This window comes from Rhineura floridana, chromosome 5 (genome assembly GCF_030035675.1).
Source record: "Rhineura floridana isolate rRhiFlo1 chromosome 5, rRhiFlo1.hap2, whole genome shotgun sequence".
NCBI classification, from domain to species: domain Eukaryota; kingdom Metazoa; phylum Chordata; class Lepidosauria; order Squamata; family Rhineuridae; genus Rhineura; species Rhineura floridana.
The window spans coordinates 174,606,260-174,627,510 of NC_084484.1; the positions used below are offsets into that span (position 1 = coordinate 174,606,260).

At 43.0% G+C, this 21,251-nt stretch overlaps 1 protein-coding gene across 16 annotated transcripts in view; it reads left to right on the forward strand.

Moving 5' to 3' along the window:
* Positions 1–21,251, forward strand: part of SYTL2 (synaptotagmin like 2) — a 100,522-nt gene that overhangs the window by 67,661 nt on the left and 11,610 nt on the right. For 10 of the 16 annotated variants that reach the window (XM_061628923.1, XM_061628924.1, XM_061628911.1 and 7 more), the window contains 8 exons: positions 32–4,330; positions 9,417–9,518; positions 11,176–11,229; positions 12,445–12,483; positions 14,301–14,395; positions 17,557–17,676; positions 18,767–18,936; positions 20,720–20,822. In XM_061628923.1, the coding sequence (XP_061484907.1) occupies positions 32–4,330; positions 9,417–9,518; positions 11,176–11,229; positions 12,445–12,483; positions 14,301–14,395; positions 17,557–17,676; positions 18,767–18,936; positions 20,720–20,822 (4,982 nt within the window). The remainder of the gene's footprint in view (positions 1–31; positions 4,331–9,416; positions 9,519–11,175; positions 11,230–12,444; positions 12,484–14,300; positions 14,396–17,556; positions 17,677–18,766; positions 18,937–20,719; positions 20,823–21,251) is intronic. The other 6 variants (XM_061628925.1, XM_061628926.1, XM_061628920.1 and 3 more) reach the window with 5 other exon arrangements.

Consider the following 21,251-nt stretch of genomic DNA (forward strand, 5'->3'; position numbering starts at 1 on the left):
TTTCACAACAAAAATTGGTTGTCTCTTGCAGACCAGCAGTTGCCTAAGACAGAAGACCCTCAGGTGCCAAGCGTAGTCTCTGCTGACCTTGAACAAGGTAAGCCTGCTCTTGTTGAGGGTCAAAGTGCTAAAACCGGTTCCAAATCTGACAAGTATGCTGCTGAGATCGTGAAGGCAGCGGATGAGTCCATATCAAAAGTGCTAGACTGGTTTAAAAGAAGTTCCGGTACTGATGGTAAAGAGGGACGTTCGCAAGTCCCTCAAGACAAGAGACTTGCAGAAGAAACTGATACACCCAAGACGAGAGAGCTGGCTGCAACAACAGAAGATAATGGGTCAAGTACAGATAAGTTAAATCTGGATTTTTCTGTACATGAAAGAGAAGAGCCGACCAGCAAGGACCATCGGTTCCAAGAAACTGTAAATCTGCCTGGTAAGTTGCCACTTACAACAAATGAAAGACAAGGCAACCTGCTACTAGGAGATCAAAGCAGAGCAGAAGAGCTTTCAGCCTCCAGCTACCAAGAGCAGAACGTTCATTTAAGCAAGAGAACACCTTTCCAGACTATTGACCAGGGTGCAAACAAGGGAGATGAAACAGCTATGGGAAGCAAGGTTGAATCAGAGGGTGAAAATGCTTTTTGCAAACAACTGAAGACCATGGAAGATGCACAAAGAAAGGGTTTGAAAAGTATTGATTCTAATTTTGGAAAAGTAACAAACGGGGGAAATAGTACACATGTGCGCCCTGATGGGGAGAGAGGTATTAAATCTTTCTTGGAAGGAGGAAACCTCCAGCGTCGATCTGGAGAGTCTTTTAAAGAACTTAAAGGGAAAGAATCCGGGCTTCTAGATAAGGAAAACACGCAACACATCAACAGAGAGAATCTTGTTACCTTGCAACAAGATAAATTCAAAGAACCACCTCTGATTGAGGATCAGAAGAAAGTCAAGGACATCAGAGCTTTCTGGGAAAAAGAGATGATGAGCCCAAAGCTTTCAAATAAGGAAGATCAATTAAATGATAGCACATCAGGTAGTAACATGATACCAACCTGTAAAAGGGAGTACAGCAGAGTAAAACCAATGGGTGGATCTTCAGGATATGTTACTGGAGAATCTGATAATGAACAAGGCAAATATCATTTAGTTACCTTTAGAAAAGTTGAATTAAGTGAGGATGACTTGGAACCTAAAGATGATGACATGAAGTTGCCTTCAGGAAAAACTAGACCAATTTTAATGGATAAATCCAAAGAGACCCATGTTGTTGAGGGATCTGACAAAATACTTCCAAGTGATGGAAAGAATAATGAATTGATGGAGCTGCTGGATGCAAATAATTTGCATCCAAGACCCAACACAGTACTTTCTAAAGAGAGTGGAGATTTGCAAGCAGTTGGTTTTGAAAAGGAGAAATCATCCTATGCTCTGCAACAGAAGCCTCACTTTAAGATTCACTCTTTGAAGGAACAAATAGACAAAGAGTCAAAGGCTGAGATGCTCAATCCTTCACAGTTTCAAAGCCTGAGAAGCTTTTGGAATGTGGGAGTTAAGCCACAGAGCAGGACTGATGAAGCCAAGGTGACAGTAGTTGTCCCAAGGGATAGACATAGTGGTACAGGAAAGTATCTGAAAGAGTCAGAAGAGTTGGAAGAAGTCAGGGTAGGAACGAGCCAGGCAGTTCTGGAAGATCAACAGCAAAAACCAGACCTCCAGGAACTGAGCGTGAAGGAACAAAATGCAAAGGTTTCTCATCAAAATGTTCTAAAAGCAAGCAGGGCGGTTCCGAAGCAAGCAGGACAGACAATTCACTCTCCATCAATGAATACCGTGCTGTTAGGAAACTTTGAATTTGCCCCAACCGAAGACAACTACCTGAAGGAAAAGTCTGTGCTTCCTGTGAAAGAGTACGTAGGAAAAACAGTTGTTTCATCAAAAGTACAGCATAGTGTGTTTACCAGTGGCTTGCAGAAACAGTTGAAAGAAGCACGTCAGGAGTCCTTGCTGGTTTATCCGCCAACTGACGAGAATGGGGTTCCACAGGCGGAGTTAGCAACAGAGGGGCAGATGCCTTGCAGTGATCAGAATCGACAGCAGAGGGCTGTTCCTGCAGCTGCAGATAGAAACGCTGGACCCGCCACAAATGAGATTGTAGAATCTGTAAGCAGAACTTTGGTTCCACCAAAAGCTGACACTGGTGCTTTTAACGCTAGCTTAGAGGGGCTGCTAAAGGAAGCCTCAGATGAGAGATCTTCTCCCAGTCGTCATATAGTGGTGGATGTTTCTGAACAAGCAGTTTCTCCATCAGAAAAGATGCGTTTTTTTAATAAGGTGATGGAGCGTAGTCAGGATAGTGATCAAAAAAAGAGCAGAGCAGAGTCTTGGGAAACACAAGGAACTATACAAAAATGTGTCTTATCCAAAGATCAGCCTGTTGAATTTAAAATGGACTTCGGGAATTTGCCTGGATTAACAGAAGAATCAAATTTGGTATCCGGGAAAGCCCCTAACAGGGAAGGAGGCCAAATGGATCTAAACAATATTCCTTCTCAGGAAGAAGTTGTCCAGATTCCTTCACCAAAATTGATACTGCCCGATACTTGTCTTGTTGCTCAGAACAGAGCAAACTCTCCTGGGGAAGAAATTTCTGAGACAGTGACAGAATCGAATGTTCCATCAAAAAGACAATGCAATGATTTGAATGCCAAACTAGCCTGTTTTCTGAAAGAATTGTCGAAAACACCTTCTGTTTCACCCACTACTCAGCATATTCTGACAATGCCATTTGACAGCATTCCTGGAGAGGGTCAGCAGAGGACTTCTAAGCAGTTGACCAGAAAGATAATTCCTGTTTCACCCGAAATGGCCAATACTCCAAGAGAGGCTGTCAGTGAGACAGTTGAGAAAAGTGTAGATAAAAACAAAGACAATGGCAGGTTGCTGACTACAGAGCAAGGTGAACCAATAGGAGAGGGAGTTGTAGCACTGCCAGATTCAAACCAGAAAAATATAAGAGCTCAAAGGCACATGGCTTCTGTTGGTGAGCAACCCAAGGAAGTAGCAGAGGCAGTAGTGAAAACAATTAAACCAAATCTGTTTGGACAGTCAGCATTTAAAGACAGTTTAAACAAACTACTTAATGAGGGCTCTCATGTTTTGTTCAGAGACATTGACATTCCTAAACCAGCCCACCCTTCATTACAGCCCCATCAGCACGTGAGTTCAATCTATGATAAAGAAGTAATTGAAATAATAGAAAAGGCTGTTGGTCCCTCTAATTCCAGGCAGGCTGAAGTCAGGTCCAGCTTCCAAAATCTGCTCGAGAAAGAAGACTCTGTAGTCCTTCCACACAGCCAGAATGCCAGTGGGGCATATACAGAGAGTGAGTCTAACCGGCCTGTAGATTTAATTGGCCAACAGGAAATAGGCTGTAGTCATGAAATTAATGAAACTGTAAACAAGACAGTTGTCCCATCCAAGTTGAAGCAAAGAGAATTTAATTCTGGGTTACGGAAACTACTTGAAGAAGCTCCCCAGGTGCAGCCTGCTAAAATAGGATGTCTAGATTCCAAAATGAAGGAGAACCTGCAAGGTGCCCATGGCTTAGACAGCACAACGGGCCTTCCCAAAGAAGCAAATGGAACTGTAACAAAATCTGTTGCCCTAGACAAAGATGATTCTGTATTTAAGTCCAGCTTAACAAAGCTAATGAGAGGAAGCTCTGATGCTGCTTTGCACCTGTCCAAGGAAGACACCTGGAAAGTGACTGATGACTCAACATCTCAGTTAGCAAAGCGAAGCCCATCTATAAAAATGCAAACATCTGTTGAGAGAGTGTCTAGTGACTATCGGACTGAGGTTAAAATACCCCTCAAGGGGAAGACTCTCAAACAAGATACCCAACCTGTAGACACAGAAAAGGTTTCTGGTGTCCCTGAAACAAATGTGGTTTTCCAAAAGACTATCCAGGTTAACCTACAATCGACTAAAGACCCCCTTCTGGAGAAAAAGGAGGATTCTCAGACTCTTTCCAGGGAAGATGCGAGTGAGAATGAATATGAAAGAGGGAGAGAAACTGAGGCTTCTACTTCTTCCAGTACTTACCTTGGTGGAAGTGAAAAAGTGGTTGAAGTGCGTGGATCCCAAAGGTCAAGCACCCCACTTGCAGGAAAGGAGAGCCCTCCTAAAACAAGCCAGGTTGAACTGCTGCTTGCCACCCATCACGGTGATGATGAACAAGAAGATGATGAAGATGCCAGGAGTTTTGGCTCTGATCTTTCAGATGAAAGCCACAATTCTTTTGTGGGGATCCAAAGAAGTGCAACTTGTGAGCAGCTTTGAATTACTTACTTATTTTTTTCTGGGTGGTGTGTGTGCTGTAAAGATTTTTCTATCCTAAAAGGTGGCCTATAAGTATTTTGGTACATTAATAAATCAATAGGAAATAATAGGAACGGTCAAAATTTGACTCCAATGTCAAAATCTGGGTATTGTTGGGGGCACTTAGAAGATTCAGGGCAGCAACACATGACACAGATTTGACACTCTGGGCAAATTAAAAAGGCAGCCGGCTGGGGTCTTGGAAACCATGTCCAACCATTCTGTAAGCCCAGGAATGGGTAGCCTTTGGCCCTCTAGAAGTTACTGAACTACACCTCCCATCATCCATAACCATTGGCTATGCTTGCTGGGGTTGATGGGAGTTGTGATTTAGCAACATCTGGAGGCCAACGGATCCCCACTCCTGCATGGCTGGACATGCTTTGCAAGCCCAGGACTGTGGAGTGTTTGGCCTTCCAGAAACTAAAGAACTTCGTCTCCCATCACCCGTAGCCATTGGCCATGCTTGCTGGGGCTGGGAGTTATAGCTCAGTAACATCTGGAGGGGCCAATGTTCCCCACACTAGCTGTAAGCAACGCTTGAAAAATAATTATGGTTAAAAAGGGGCAGGACAAGCAGCAGGATACCCAGAACCTAGTGCAATAAACCCAGGACTTAGGCTCACAATGACCCCCCATGCATTGTTTCTCTAAGGTGGCATTTCCCAGACTTTAGATACTAGGGGCTCAGAGTCTCTTTCCACCCACCCCTCTATTAAAATGGGAGATACGTGCCACTTTACACTCAAAGATATATGATACATATCTGTATTTTTCTGTAAGAACAGTGGATAGGCATCCTACTTGCAGATGCACAATGGCCTAGTTAACATTTTCCTCTTGGAATCCTGCCCTTTGCCAGTCAGTCAGGGCCATACTTATTTATTATTATTTTATTTGATTATTTTTATGATATTATTATTATTATTATTATTTATTAGATTTATATCCCATCCTTTCTCCCCGTAGAAGCCCAGGGCAGCACCGTCCTGGGCAATGGCCATGCTTTAGGGCAGCAGTAGCCAATATGGTGTCCTCCAGATGTTGTTGGACTGCAGTGGATTAGCCAATGTGGTGTAGTGGTTAGAGTGTTGGACTTAAGACCTAGGAGACCTTGGGCCGGTCACTTTTCTAACTTAACTCACAGGGTTGTTGTGAGGATAGAATCAGGATGGGGAGAGCCATGTTTGTACACCACCTTGAGCTCCTTGGAGGAAAGGTGGGATATAAATGTATTATCATTATCATCAACAACCACTTTCCATCAACCCCAGCCAGCAGGGCCAGTGGTCAGGGACGATGGGAGCTGTTGTCACTCAACATCTATAAGGCATCATGTTGCTCATTTTGCTTTAGGAATTGCCTGTTCTTCTAGCATGGAGTGCATAAAGGGAAGTATCCTTACTCTCTGCCAGTACAGTCATACCTCAGTTAACAAATCCTCCAGGAACCAAGCTCCTTTTAAGGCTTTTTAAAGGTGAAACTGACCAGCTTTGCTTTGCTATGGATAAACTTTCAAGCTTGTGCCTTTGCTCTAAGGTGAAACTAAGCAGCCTATGTCTTTGCTGTCAATAAACTCTTAAGCCTGTGCCTTTGCTTTGCTAGGGTGAAACTGACAAGCCTGTGTGTTTGCATTAAAGAGATCTCTTGCTTTCTCCCAGGGCTGGGGAGGGAAGGATCCAATACGATTCAGAGGAGGAGAAGGAGGGAGAGTGGGTGGGTGGCCAGGTAGGCACCCTTTAAAGCCCCTGATGAAGCTGCTCCCATCATCTATGACTGGGTGTAGGAACTTATCCCTGTTCTTTCCATGTTGTTATTCCTCTGATAACTAAGTTTCTGTTAAATAAGTAATATTTATTTATTTATTTCATTAAACGTATAGACCGCCCCATAGCCGAAGCTCTCTGGGTGGTTCACAAGACAAGAAACATAAAAAAATACAATAAACGTGTAACAATATAAAACAGATTAAAAGTTTAAAATGTGAAAAGTTAAAAACAATGTCAGCGCATACTAAACATGTTAAAAAGCCTGGGTGAAGATAAAAGTTTTAACCTGGCGCCGAAAAGATAGTAACGTTGGCGCCAGGCGTATCTCCTCTGGGAGATCGTTCCACAGTTCGGGGGCTACCCTCTGAGCCTCCCTATGAGTAGGAACTCGGAGGAGGGTCTTTGATGATGAGCGTAGTGTACGGGCAGGTTCATAACGGGGAAGGCGTTCCAACAGGTATTGTGGTCCTGTGCCGTGTAGGGCTTTATAGGTCAAAACCAGCACTTTGAACTGGGCCCGGAAACAGATAGGCAGCCAGTGCAGGCGGGCCAGAATCGGTGTTATATGGTCAGACCGTCTGGTTCCCGTTAACAATCTGGCCGCTGCATTCTGCACAAGCTGCAATTTCCGAACCGTCTTCAAAGGCAGCCCCACGTAGAGCGCATTGCAGTAATCTAATTTCGAGGTTACCAGCGCATGAACTACTGAAGCGAGGTTCTCTCTGTCCAGATAGGGGCGTAGCTGGGCCACCAGCCGAAGTTGGTAAAAAGCACCCCGTGCCACCGAGGCTACCTGAGCCTCGAGTGACAGGGATGGATCTAAAAGAACTCCCAAGCTACGAACCTGTTCCTTCAGGGGGAGTGCAACCCCTTCCAGAACAGGCCGAACATCCCCCATCCTGTCAGGAGAACCACCCACCAGCAGCATCTCAGTCTTGTAATGTCCAGGAACGCATCTACTTTGTTAACTGAGGTATTATTGTATGTCGCCGGAGAGAGGATCGGTGCTGCATAGGGCCCCCTTCACTTTAAAGGGTATATTTATTATTCTCTTTTTATTTATTCAACTTATTAGTTGCTTTACATAGAAGCGACTTACAAAAGAGTGGTGATGCATCCTGCAAAGTGGCTTAATTTTTCCAGGGAACGCGTTAGCTCAGCCTTCCTCAGCCTTGGGTGCCCAGGTGTTGTTGGACTGCAGCTCCCAGCATCCCCTGTCAGAACGGCCAGTGGTCAGGAATTATGAGTGTTGTAGTCCAACAACATCTGGGGATCCAAGATTGGCTTAGCCCATCGTGTAGCATCCTACTCTGCTTTTGCGTAGAATCTGGAAATCATTATTTCAAAAAATCGAATCATAGAATTGTAGAGTTGGGAGGGGCCTATAAGGCCATCGAGTCCAACCCCCTGCTTGATGCAGGAATCCAAATCAAAGCATTCCCAACAGATGGCTGTCCAGCTGCCTCTTGAATGCCTCCAGTGTCAGAGAGCCCACTACCTCTCTAGGTAATTAGTTCTATTGGTTCCATCCAAATAAAAAGCATTACAGGGAAACTGGTTATCATGTTTGAATTTGCAAGTTGGTTCTCCCCCCTCACACACACACAAATGGGCCAGAACTCACTGCAGTGAGATCCATCAGCAGGTGAGATCTGGGAACCTTGTTAGAACTTTATTTCTTATGTAGTGGATGTCACCATCAAGGGTCCCAAGCTGCTTTTTAAACTGGCCAGCACTTCAGCAGCCGGAACAAAGAAGGAACAAATGACGCTCCAGTTGGGGGCAGAGTTCTCCCCCTTCCTCGCTGCCCCAGTACTAACCAGTGGGTTGAATCCAGACTACGTTACTTACTTATGTTTGTATATCACTTTAAACCATAGCTGAATTTAACTTTCGTTTAAAGGTGATGATGCAGCATGCTGGTGCATGCTTTTGAAACTGGGGCCCTTTGTTGGTCCTCTGCTTCTGTTGCTTCCACACTGCTGGGAGCTAAGCCATGGCCTGACTTAGTATGTTGTCACAACCTGTGCTCATGGTTTGTTTATTTCCCCCCCTGCTGCCCCAATGAGCTGTAACCATGGTTTGTGCTTGGCTTGCCGCTTGCTTGGAGAGAATGAGCCCAAGTTCAGACTTGACACTAAGCTAGACCATGGCATCGTTCCTGGCAGTGTGGCACGAATATGTAAGAAAAGAATGAAGCACCCTCAGTTTCAGCAGTGTTCACCGTTAAACCTTAATAAAACTATGGTACTGAGTGATGTTCGAACCAGACTTTGTCCTATTCAAATCAATGTGACTTGTCCTGTTGATTTGACCGGGGCCTGGTTGCAGCTCCCTTGGACTGAATCAGCCCATTAGGTTTTGATACGAGTTCCAAGTTTAAAGAGGTTCAGTTTATTCTGTAGATAAAGATCCAAGTTTTCTAGCCTCAGCTGCATTGTTTTCTATTTGAGGGAAGACGTAACTTCATTATAAGGGTGGAGCAACATATTAACAAGAAGCATGGGCTGCCTAGAAAAATGACACTCCACTGTTACGTTTGCTGTTCCACAACATCTAGCACACCTTATGCCACGTCCTGATTACTTGTGGGATCATCTTACCCCATATGTGCCCACTCGGCTGCTTCGGGCTGCAGAACGGGTACTGTAACAGGCTGCGCATAATAGTCGTTCCTTGTCACACTTGTGAGAAGCTAGTGTGGCAGCACCTACACTTTGGAACTCCCTGAGTAGCGATATTAGGCAGGCGCCTTCGCTGGAGTCTTTTTAGCACCTGCTTAAAATGTTTCTGTTTAGGCAAGCCTATCCAGACACACAGATGTTGATGTATTTTAATCTTTTTAGTTTACTACTGTTTAAATTGTCTCTTTTAAATGTTTTTATTGATAATTTTAATATTTCTTGTAAACAGCTAAGAGGTGTGTTTTTTCTGAAACAATCAAGTGGTGTATAAATGTTGTTAAATAAGAAAAAGTTGTGTGGCTCTTCATCGCCTTGCCAGTGGCAGCCAGTGATGTGGGGCAAGGAAAAATACTGCATAACCAGGGCAAAGGGTAAATTGTACTAGATGTTGTGGAAGACATGTGACACAGGGCTGTCATTTTTTTTTCTTGACAGATTTCATTTTAGGCTGACCTGTGTTTCTTGTGACATTTATGTCTTTTTTAAAAAGATCCAGATGCATGAAAACAATTGGGCTATGCTTGCTTAAGACACATGTCTATGTGTTGTGCAGTGTTCATGTATTTTTGTCTTGAAACAGGTTCAGAAGAAGATCTAAACCCTGTTATGGAGGTTTTGAAAAGGAGTTCAAATAGGCAAATTCCTTCCAAAAGTCTAGAGGACATACCATCAGCCACATCAAGTGAGCAAAACATTTGTCTGACATCTTCCATATTCCCTGAAGGTTTTTCTTAGAATGTTCCCACCCCCATTTGCCCTATCATTGCCAAGAAGTAGTGTAATGTTGCAGTTGGAAGGAACTAAACTACTTTTTTTAAAAAAATGGGTTGTATCGAATGTAGCGGTAAGTGAAAGTCACTTGGCGGTATGCTTGTTCTGCTGGTGAAATGTTATGTGCCAGAGAAATGTTGCACAAGAGAATGCGTAACCAGGTTGCTGGTTTGTTGCACAACAATCTGTTGAGTTGGATTTTCTGTTGTGCAACATTAAAACTTACCCGTCTGCTAGTGCAAGAGCCCTTGTGCTAGAGGACAGACAGCACTGCATACAGCCCAGTGTATCAAATACTTGCATGAAGAAACCATCTGAAGTCATTTCCGGACTCTTGGACTGTTCCAGCAGTTGCCAATGTTTCAAAGGACCTGAGCTATGCTCGTGTGCTTCTTTTAGCAAGCCCAGGAATTGTACATCTTGTTTCTGTTTACCATGGGCTGAGTGAAGCTGGTGAGAAGGCAAATGTGATGGCTTAATTGGCCCTTAGCAATATTGACTTCAGGTGCCAAGAGAAACGACCAAAGGGAGAGACCGTGGCTGCTTACACACCATACATTTAAAGCACGTTAGTTTACCCCTCACAGAGCTATAATTCCCAGCACCCTTAACAGATGACAGTTCCTAGGATTCCTTGGGGAAAATGTACAGTATGGTATGTACGCTGCCAGAGGGTACTGTTGGGACAAGGATTGCCAATATCTTTGGGCTCGTGGGTAGATTTTCAAATTTGAGACTAGATCATGGCCACATCCTCCCTGCTTTTCTCCCACCCCAAACCTACTCAGGCAGCATCCCCCCCGGTCAAAAAAAAATCTAAACCCTATAAAAACATAAGAAGAGCCCTGCTGCCAAAGGCCCATCTAGTCCACCACTCTGTTCTCACAGTGGCCAACATAATTCCAGTAATGCATCCACCCAACACCCCAAAAGAGCCTCACAAACCTGTTTGACTAATGGCTATACTGGGACAAAAGGTGTGTGTACATACGTGCATGCTCATTTCTATCCTATAGAACAGCTGTAGGGAATCTTTGGCCCTCCAGATGTTGTTGAACTACAACTCCCATAATCTCTGCCAGCAGTATCTGCAGGACCAAAGGTTCCCCAGCCCTGCCACAGGATGTCTCTCTCTTGACCCACATTCAGCATTCCTGAAATTACTGTCTATCTCCCGCGGTTGCTAATTAAACACATGAAGGCATCTTGCTGCTTTAACATACTGTTGTGGATTGTAGGAGATGCTTGTCCCTGTCATATCAAATTCTGAACAACAGCTTTAACCTTTTTAAAAATCTGCTGTTGCTTGCACCCAACATCCTGGATAAACTGCTATGTAGACTGTGCTAGAAAGGAAGGTATGGCTGCTCCTTTTTTTTAAAAAAAGGTACATTTCTTTACACTGTAGTGTTTTGTAAAGAAGGCATTTTCTGTGCATTTGACCTTGACTGTGCTCCTGAGTTTTTTCTTCTTTTCCAACTCTAGAGGGGTTCTGTTGAGAGCCCACAGTGACCTTCCGAGCAGTGAAAATGTCTAACTTGTGTCAACATTTTTCCCCTCTTGCACAGATAAAGGAAAAGTAAACCTTCCAAAGGAAGATTTAATGCTTAGTGCTGAAGATGGTAACTATTTTATTTGTCCCTGCATGAATGTAACTTTCTGCTTTAGTAGTGTTTGTACTCAGCAGCAAAAAGACTTTTCTGTCTGCCTCCTGTGATAGCTTATTGGTAGATTTTTAGAGAGGTGAATATTGCATGACTTGGACTTCTGGGTAAGGTTCATTTGTTCGTTTTGTATGATGCTGTGTATGAAGCCTGCCTATTGACAGTGTAAGTTGCAATGCAGCACAAGTCACCCATGCTTGAGCTCAGCCAATTTCAGGAGGTATAAATGTATGTCAAGCATTATAGCAGGTGTGGGAAATCTTTGGCCCTCCAGATGTTGCTAAACTACAACTCCTATCATCCCTAGCCATTGGCCATGCTAGCTGCGGCTGATGGGAGTTGTAGTTCAGTAACATCTGGAGGGCCAAAGGTTCCTTAGCATTACAGCCACCTTAGCTAACAAATGGCACCATAATGTTACTTTAAAAAGACTTCAGTCCCCCCACCACATGCACACACTGGTATTCTTTGCTTTGTAAAATATTTGACTGTGATTTAATTGACCAGCATGCCGACCCTATATTACTTTGTCATACAACTAAGATGCCACTGGATGCCCTCCAAATATTGTTGGACTATAACTCCCATCAGCCCCAGCCTGCATGACTGGTGGTCAAAAATGATGGGAGTTGTGGTTCAACAATATATGGAGGTCACCGCACTGGCTACTTCAACAGTAAGTTCTTGATAGGCATTCTTTCATCTTTGGCTCCAGTGGGAACTAGCTGGTCAGTTGCAGGCTGGTAAAACTTCCTAGCCAGAATAAGCACTATTCATAAGCTACCATCATGAGACAAACCAGCTTGCAAATTTAACTCAGGCCATCCATCCAAGATTAGGTGTGGTTCATTCTCAAAAGCACTGTTTGACAGGCTCCAAATTGAGTCCTGTAAATCTTCATGGGGGAGTGACTGAAATTAGTCCCTGCAGTTCCACCTCACCTTTCAGTGTCTTTTATCCATCTTTGCACATGGCAGTCTTTCTTACCTGTGGGCCTCAGTTGAAATTATATCATGTAAAAGAAAAGGTTATGGAGTTGCTTGGAAATGAGGTATGCAAAGAATTTTGAAGCGGAGACGGGGAAATATCTGGAGTGTTGCATGCAGAGTATCTGGTTTATCTGTGATAGCAGCATTGGTGGGTGACAGTATGTAATGTTGCAATTTTGACCAGATCCGAAAGCAGATCGGCCAAATGAGAACGAACCAGGAAGTGAGTAATAAGATCCCCTCCTGTACACAGTGGCTAAAAACCTTTTGTGTCTTCACACTTTTTTGTTGCTGGTAATATTGAGTGACTAATAATACATTTGGGGTCTGTTCTTGTTCTTCTTTACTAATGGTTTCTATCTCATCAGCCTACTTGTAACTTTGCATTGCCGGTAGCAGCTTGTACATATTGTGTGTGCGCGTATTCCATTTGCTGTTTGTAACTGAAGTTGTGATTTGCTGACTTGCTGTGGCATAGGAGGAACCACAAATGTGGAACATTTTAGAACCACCTTCTGTGACTACCGTAAATTCAGACTTTGATGGATACAGCATGGGGCAGGGAAGACAGCGCAGAGAGGAAGAACTGACAGGATCATGGAAAGGCTCTTTGTATACGTGAATAGGAAAACTCTCCATCATTGTTATAGGACTAGGGAGCAGAAGGACATCCCGTATATCTTGCCAGATAGAGGCAAAATTCTGGGACTTTCGTCTCTTTGTACAGACACATACAAGTGCCCTTCTTAGTGGAGCTAAGATGGGCTTGGACCATCTGATGCTAATGGCAAGCTTTTCCTCCACTGGAAATGTGCTTCTCCTTCCCCCAGGAGGAGAATGGCAGACATTCAGTGCCGTAAGAAAGAAAGAGCCTTCCCTTTCGCCTTTCCCCTTCCTTACTGTGATATGTGTGTAGCTTTCTATAACTTAAGCCTGTGGGGAAGGCCTATAATGTGCATATTTTGATGTGGGGGTACAATGTCCAGCTACCTTGGGCACTACTAGCACTGTAATTGAATTTAACCTTACCATCAAATTTATTACTTGTCCTTTACCAGTATGTCCCTGGCCGGGTTACAGCAATTTAAAATTCAATATTAACAACACTTAAATTGTAATCACAGGAATGGGGTAGAACTTGAAAACAGATACCTCAGGTGTCAAAGATCAGGGCAAAGAGGTACGTCTTCAGCAGCATACAACAGCAGCTTTACAATTAAGATGCCAGATGCACCTCTGTGGTGAGGGAATTCCACAGCCTAGGAGCTGGCACAGAGAATGCCCTCTCTCAGACCCCCCCCAATGTCTGAAGACTCACAACACAACTAGATTTCCAAGAACTGATATTTCAAATATTGTCTAGAGTTAAATATCTTGGGAGCCACTGTGGTACAGTGGACGGTGTGTTGAAACTGGACAAAAGGATGCTTGGATTGAAACTACCACGCGATAACTAGCCTTACTGGGGGCCTAAATATGTTTATCAGGGCAATCGGTTAATCAGTCATACCAGTTTCTGGCTAGAGAAGGGGTCATACCAAAACACCAGTAGACCCCTGCCTTCTCTTTCTGTGTCTGTGGGTATCGTGTGATGGGGGATCTTTTGTAAGCCTGAGCTATGCCCATATCAGGCAAAATAATGTACACTAGGGGTGGCCAATGTGGTCACTCTGCAGACATTGCAGACTACATACATCAATCAGTCCCAGCCATCATGGCCAATGGGAGTTGTAGTCCAACAATATCTGGCATTTGTTGCGTCAGCTCCCCTCATGTATGCAAATCTCCCTGTGGAGGATAGAGGAGAGTTTCCTCCTTTATTGGATAACTGAAAATGTGGAAAGGGCATGCACATGTCACTATCGTATCCTTTGTTACAGCTTACTTGTAGCATGCATTGTCCCTCCTAGTAAACACATCCTGCATGTTGAAGTTTCCCATGCATGTAAATGTCTTCTTTTCCCCAAAAGCACTTTGACTCATTTTTTCCCTTGTACTAGAATCTAATTAGCTCTCTAAATGTGGATTGCTGCTTTTTAGTTTCCACAGCACCCTCTTTCCCCGATAGCCAGTTCTCGCATCCGGAAAAAATCAAGAGGATGAGCAAATCGGTCCCAACGTTTCTGCAGGATGAGGTAAACTTTTTACTTTTTTAAGAAATGCAAAATCTTGGTTGCCTACTTGCTGACTGTCTAGCAGAAAAACTGTAGAGACTTAACTTTCCTGATGCTCTTACTTAGCTTGTCCCTGAAATGACCTGAATCTGGCAATGCAGCGCCCCCCAGATGTGGTGGACTAAAACTCCCACCATATCTGAGAATGACCACATGGCTGGGAAACTAGGAAGCTGCTTTACACCAAGTCAGGCCATTAGTCCATATCTAGCTCAGTATTGTCCACACTAGGAGTCCCCAAACCTTTCCCCCCATGGACCACTTATCAATTACTGATGGCCTTGGAGAACCACATAACAACTTTTCTGCCTGTTATAGCAATTGTAATGTGCTGTGCTACATGCTGTATGATTTTTAATTGTATTTTTATTGCTTCTATTATTTCTTATATTTTTATTGGATTACAATTTGCATTCCAAAGAATTCACGTTGTAATACAATGAAATATGATATAAAGAATAAAAGGAGCAATGCAAAAACAATTAAAAATAAACATGGATGCTGGCCCACCTGAATGAAGCTCACGGACCACCGTTTGGGAACCTGTGGTCTACTCCGACTGGCAGTGGCTCTTCAGGGTTTCAGACGAGAGTCTTTCTCTGGAGACACCAGGGATTGAACCTAGGACCTTTTGCAAAGCAGATGTTCTGCCACTGGGCTATGTCCCTTCCTGCTGATGGGCGCTGAAGTCCAAAAACTACGATGTTGTTTGTCCCTGGTCTGATTTATAAAGGTTAAACTGGAAGGGTAAGCAGGGTAAACACATGGAGTAGAAACTTGCCTTGGGTGAGGAGTTTGGACTTAGCATCTTTCTAGTCCATATCACCCTATGAATCCATGGTGGTTTGGGCACCTGCTGATGACAAAAGAAGCAGTGTCACTGGCCTCCGCAGGAAGCTGCTTATGGCTTGATCTACGAAGATGGAAATGAAAGTAGATTTCTGTGAAAATAAAAAATTTGGCCTCTTGGGCATCTGCAGTTTCTTCTCCATTCTGTGAGAAGAGGTAAAGCTAGGGATAGGATTTGCTGCTCAGTTCTGCTTTGGAGGTCCCAGCATCTATCTTTCTCTCCCCTGCCCTCTCCGATTTTATTTATTTATTGCAAATCTCTGGAATCAGATGTGGAGCCTAGAATGGCTACCAGACCTTTTACAAGTGCATGGAGACCTTCAGAGCAGAGACGGGCAAGCTTTCGGGTGTCTGGAATTATTAGTAGATTGTCGATACTTTGCATAAATGTGTCAGGTTGGAGCTTATATTTACGACCAAAGTGACAAAAGATTGAGTGGGCCTTAACAGCTTTTGGGACGTGATAGAGCAATTGAATAGTTCCTTGATTGTGGCCCCAGGTACGCAGCTGCTTAACCATGAGCTCACAAGGATACTCCAAATTATTGTGATGGCCAAGTAAAAATGTAGCTACCTAGTGAAACAAATACGCATTTAGGAACATGGGACGCTGCCTTACATTGAGTCGAACCCACTAGTCCATGTAGCTCTTTATTGTCTACACTGACAGCTTCTCTTTAGGGTTTTAGGCAGGGGACATTCCCACTCCTATCTGGAGATGCTGGGGACTGAACCTGGGACATCTGCATGAGCAGCAAGGATCTGGCTGCAAGCAATCCTGTGGCTCTTTTTATCACGTGCACAAGATAATCCCAAATTGGCCCAGCCATGACTCTTGCTATCTTAGTTTGGCTATGAGAACTGAAGCTTGGTTCAGCTTTGAATGATGTGGGAAAAGATGGTGATAGCCTTTGTGCAGTTCTGGCCTCTGCAACCTTTCTTTGTATTAAACTGCTTTTGTAATTGATTGAACAAATCCTAAACCTCCCCCCCCCCGCCCAATCCTAAATGCATTCTGGTGTCAATATCTTGACTTAAATGAACCTCTTACCAGCAACCTGAATCGAAGAATGAATTAAATCAAAACTTTGAATCAATTACCCAATCATTCTTTGATCAAATAATTGCTTGATTGCTAAAATGACTTGTACCCTGAGAGAAAAAGTTGGCAATGAAGTGGATGAGGTCAGCTGAAAGGCCATAGACCAGGGTTGTGAATGTTAGTGCTGGAAATGACCACACAGCTCTTTGTTTGGAAAGTCCTGCCTTGAAGACTGCACTAAACCAAAGAAAAGGCAATCATGGCAGATGCCTTTCCGAACTTCCCCTTCATGGAAGGAAATGACACAGTCTTCCAAGGCACCGTAGCTGGTTGTAGAACTGACCTTAACAGATAGGCAGAGCTTCCTATCTTACTTTTCATTTAAAGTCAGCCCTTCTCTACCATACTCATGGATCTGTTGTGGGGTGCAGGAGTGACTCTTGGGCTCAAATGCTTATTGGGCATACCTTCAAATGCAAGCATGCAGTCAGTTCACAGCATCTAAACAACCGTGAACAGATTGCATGGCTGGGACATACTGGCAGACAACTGTATGCACACATAGGCATTTGTTGACACAGGATTTTATGTGCCATGGGGAGGCCTACATTCCACCACATGTAGACCTTATGCACCATACCAGTGTGTTCTGGCTCCTAGCTAACGTGGAATGTAAAAGCAAACCATTTGGAACCCTGCTTTTGTTTTATAATTAAGGATTTTCTTGCTTTCCAAATAGAATTATTTTTTGCAAAATGAAACTTTAGATACTTTTGCAATAAAAGGACTGCAGTACTGGTTTTTTTTAACAAGCCGCTTGCTTGTTTCTACAGGCTTGGAAGAGGGGTCAGAAAAGAACAAGAGACATAAAATGTGTCATTTATTAGGCTGCTTGCACTAGTAAATGAGGCAGTTCTAGATGTCTGGGATAGAATTGAAACAGAGCAAGTTTGAAAAATGAACCAGTGGCAGAGTTGGCAGACTGTGTACTGGACACATAATTGTTTGTTTCCTTCTTAATGTTTTGGTGTTTTTTTTAGTACAGTTAAATCCTTGCATGTGAAACATGCATGAAACTTTATAAATTGTTGGCCCCTACAGTGCTGCATCCCAGAGTCGCAAGCCTTGGCAGATCTGCTCGTCGAAATTATGCCGCATGGCAATGTTCCTCACCGCTTTTCAAACACCTGCACAGACTTTTCTCTCTCTCTCTTTGTGCAATATCTTGTAGAGCGATGACAGAGAGACAGATACCGCATCAGACAGCAGTTACCCACTTGGCAGAATCAAGAAGAGCCCCAGTTCGCTAACCAATCTTAGTGGCTCTTCTGGCTTGGCGTCCCTCTCTTCTGTATGTAGACAAAAGCTTCCACACTGCTTTTGCTAATATATTGTTGTTGTTAACTCTGCAGTAGTAGCAGAGCCTCTATTTAATATTGTGATGCTTGATGCTATTACCAATGACTGTTAACTAGTTGCAACATTCAGATTTTTGTGTGTGCTATCTGAATTAATTTCTCATTTCCACCTTTCTAACCAACCTAACCTATTGTGATCCTTCAAAGTGCTTGTAAGTGCTGCTCCTAAGCATTTATTTCAGTAAAATGATAAGCCTGAGTTTGCCATTAAAAGAATTCTTGGCAGGGAGCCATATCCAATCCTGGTTCTTTAATAAGTACTTGGCTCAGTTCAGACACTGAGCCAAACCATGGTTGGTGATTAGCTTCCAAACCAGAATTGGAAATGATGGTTTGTGGCAGGATGTCTGAATTGCTGACCATAGATAAGGCCCTTACTCTTTTTCCTGGAGGAGGCAGGAGTGAATATATAAAGTTTACAAAATTCTCTGTCCTGGTGCAGAATAGTCTATGAGTTCAAAGGAGACCAGAGTTCAAAATCTCTGCCATGAATTTGCTGGGGAAACTTAAGTAATCACCCCTTGTGCTTTTCAGTTTAAAAATAAGATATGTTAAATGGAAATAATAGTGACCTCTTGCATAATGTCATTTGAGGATAAGTGAGATGAGGATTGTAAAGCAATTGATATACTGAAAGTGTTATGATGTAATGGTGGATAATCTGCCAATGCTGCATGTGGTTTTTGGGGACAGACAGGAAGGAAGATGAGGAAACTTGTTAGCATATCTGAGAGAAGTAGGCAAAACGTTTCTCTGGGATCCATCCTATAAAATCACTCTTTGCATGTTTACTATTTAATGATTTACCCTCTTGCTTGATAATGAGCATGCATTATTTGAATGTAAGTTCTATCTCTCCCTGGATGATATCTGTAGTGGGGCTCTAAATTGATTTTTACTGCCTCCAGCTATGCACGGAAGGAGCTTGGTCTTGAACTTAGATTTCTTTTCTATCTTAAGAGTCCATGAGAAGTGATAAGGATTTTTTTTTAATTGTTGTTTACTGCTTTGTGACATCTACAGGTGAGCACCAGCGTGATGAGTATCTACAGTGGAGATTTTGGCAATGTGGATGTGAAAGGAAATATCCAGTTTGCCATTGATTATGTGGAGCAGCTGAAGGAGCTCCATATTTTTATCGCCCAGGGCAAGGACTTGGCAGTTGCAGATGTTAAGAAGCAGCGTTCAGATCCGTAAGTGTAGGTGGGGGAGATACCAGAGGGTGGGCTTGTTTCATATGTTGCGCTATATATTAAATAAATACTTACTTAATATTCAATATATATAGTACATCATAATTATGCATATCTAACAACATTATTTAAAAAAACAGTTATTTCAATTATAAATCAAGATGTATCTTTCAAACTATTTTAAACTAGTCTGATATCTTCACATTTGTCATTCCGAAAAATGAAACGGACTGCCTTCAAGTCGATCCTGACTTATGGCGACCCTATGAATAGGGTTTTCATGGTAAGCGGTATTCAGAGGGGGTTTACCATTGCCTCCCTCTGAGGCTAAGAGGCAGTGACTGGCCTGAGGTCACCCAGTGAGCTTCATGGCTGTGTGGGGATTCGAACCCTGGTATCCCAGGTTGTAGTCCAACACCTTAACCACTACACCACACAAAAGGTACTAAATTCCCCATTTTTCAATGAGTTTATTTTCAGATCTTATGTTTTATCTTGCTGAATTGTAATATTCAAGTTTATATGTAACTGTTGTATCCCATACCCTATAAAACGACTTGGACAGTTCCCCCGCCCCCGTATTTAGAAATTGACCATTTAGCTGAAGTCAGCAGGATTATAATAATTTCAGCATCTTCTTCCTGCGGTTTCTGTTGCAAAAAGCTATGTTCCTTTGAATACACAGAGATTGGAAATGGCCTTTCAACCTCAATTCCTTTAGTCTCATAGTGAGTGGGGGGGAGAAAGATTCAGTGATGTCCCAACTGACCCGAAGGTTACCTGATGGCATGGCATTTTCTAGGCATCTTCTTTAAAGGCAATTATCTGTGTTACACACTCAGTTATATGTACGCTACCAACCTTTTCTAGCCTAAGAGTTGGACTCCCTTGTGGCCAACCTTCTGGGGGGGCCCATACCAGTGGTGGGTGGAGCCAGAGGCAAAAGGTGGGTGGTGCAAAAAGTGATCAGAATAAAGGGAAAAACAGGAAAATGGGGAGGAGGGGGGAAAGTTTTGTTGTGCAAGCATAAACCCTTGCACGGACGGAATGACTGACAGTGGAACCTTGTTATAACGTGAGGTGGGGAACAAATGATGCACCCGCGTTATAAGGGTTCCACATTACAATGAAAATCATGGTATTGTATACAGAATTGTACTTGGGGACATTTTCATACCTGTGGTATATTCAAATCTGTGGTACAGCGAGTGCAGTTATAACGAGGTTCCACTCTACTTAGCATTACTACTGGATACAAGCCAAAATGTATCTGTAGGGAGCAGGGGAATGACATGTATGTTACCTTGAGCACCTTGAGGTAAGGCAGGATATAAATATAATATATAGGTGAAAGGAAAAGACTGAAATGAACATGCTTCATTGCTTTTTAAGATGTTTTCAAAATATTTTTAATATATTTTGTTTTTAAGATTTTTTAAAATATGTTTTTAGTGTTTTGACCCTTGTTTGCCTCCCTGGAAGAGTGGGATTTAATTTAAAAATTAAATTTAATAAATAATAATCATGGCTAAAACAGTTTTTTAATTTAAAAAAAACCCTTCCCCATACAAGTGAATGTTCCATCTCTTACATTTTAGCTCTGGGAAGAAGCTGTTACTTGAGCTCTTCGTGATGATAGATTCCCTTTTGAAATGCCCGGTATAAGATCGACTTAATCAGTTTTAATTCAAGGCTAGATGTTGTTTTGCTTCTGAGTTTCACTGAGAATCTGCTTCCAAACTCAAACATTATCTTAACCAGACTGGTGGTTAAACTTTCTTAGGTATGTGAAGAGTTACTTGCTACCAGAGAAGTACAAACTTGGCAAAAGAAAGACATCAGTGAAGAAGAAAACACTGAATCCTGTCTATAATGAGATATTACGGGTAACTCATATAACTTAATAGTACCAGAATGAATGCAACACATAGTCATGGTTTGTTTAGCCTGAGTGTGGTTTGTTTGAATGTGAGAGCCCAACCCAGCAGGCTAACCATGATTTGTTTTCTGGCAACAGACCATGATGTGAAGCTATGGGTTTTATTGCTGGCTTATGAATCATAACTTGTTTTAACTATGGATTGGCATTGTCTCTGCCCAATAGCCTACCTTACTGTGGTTTGTTTGGTCACTCCACCCCAGATGTTCACCAAGCTACAAAAGTACAAGGCAAGAGCAGCTGGAACACAAGCCAAGCTTTGGAGCAGGGGCAGCCAGTGTGGTGCCCTCCAGATGTTTTTGGACTACAACTCCCATAATCCCTGACCACTGGCCCTCAGGCTGGGGCTGATGGGGATTGTAGTCCAAAACATTTT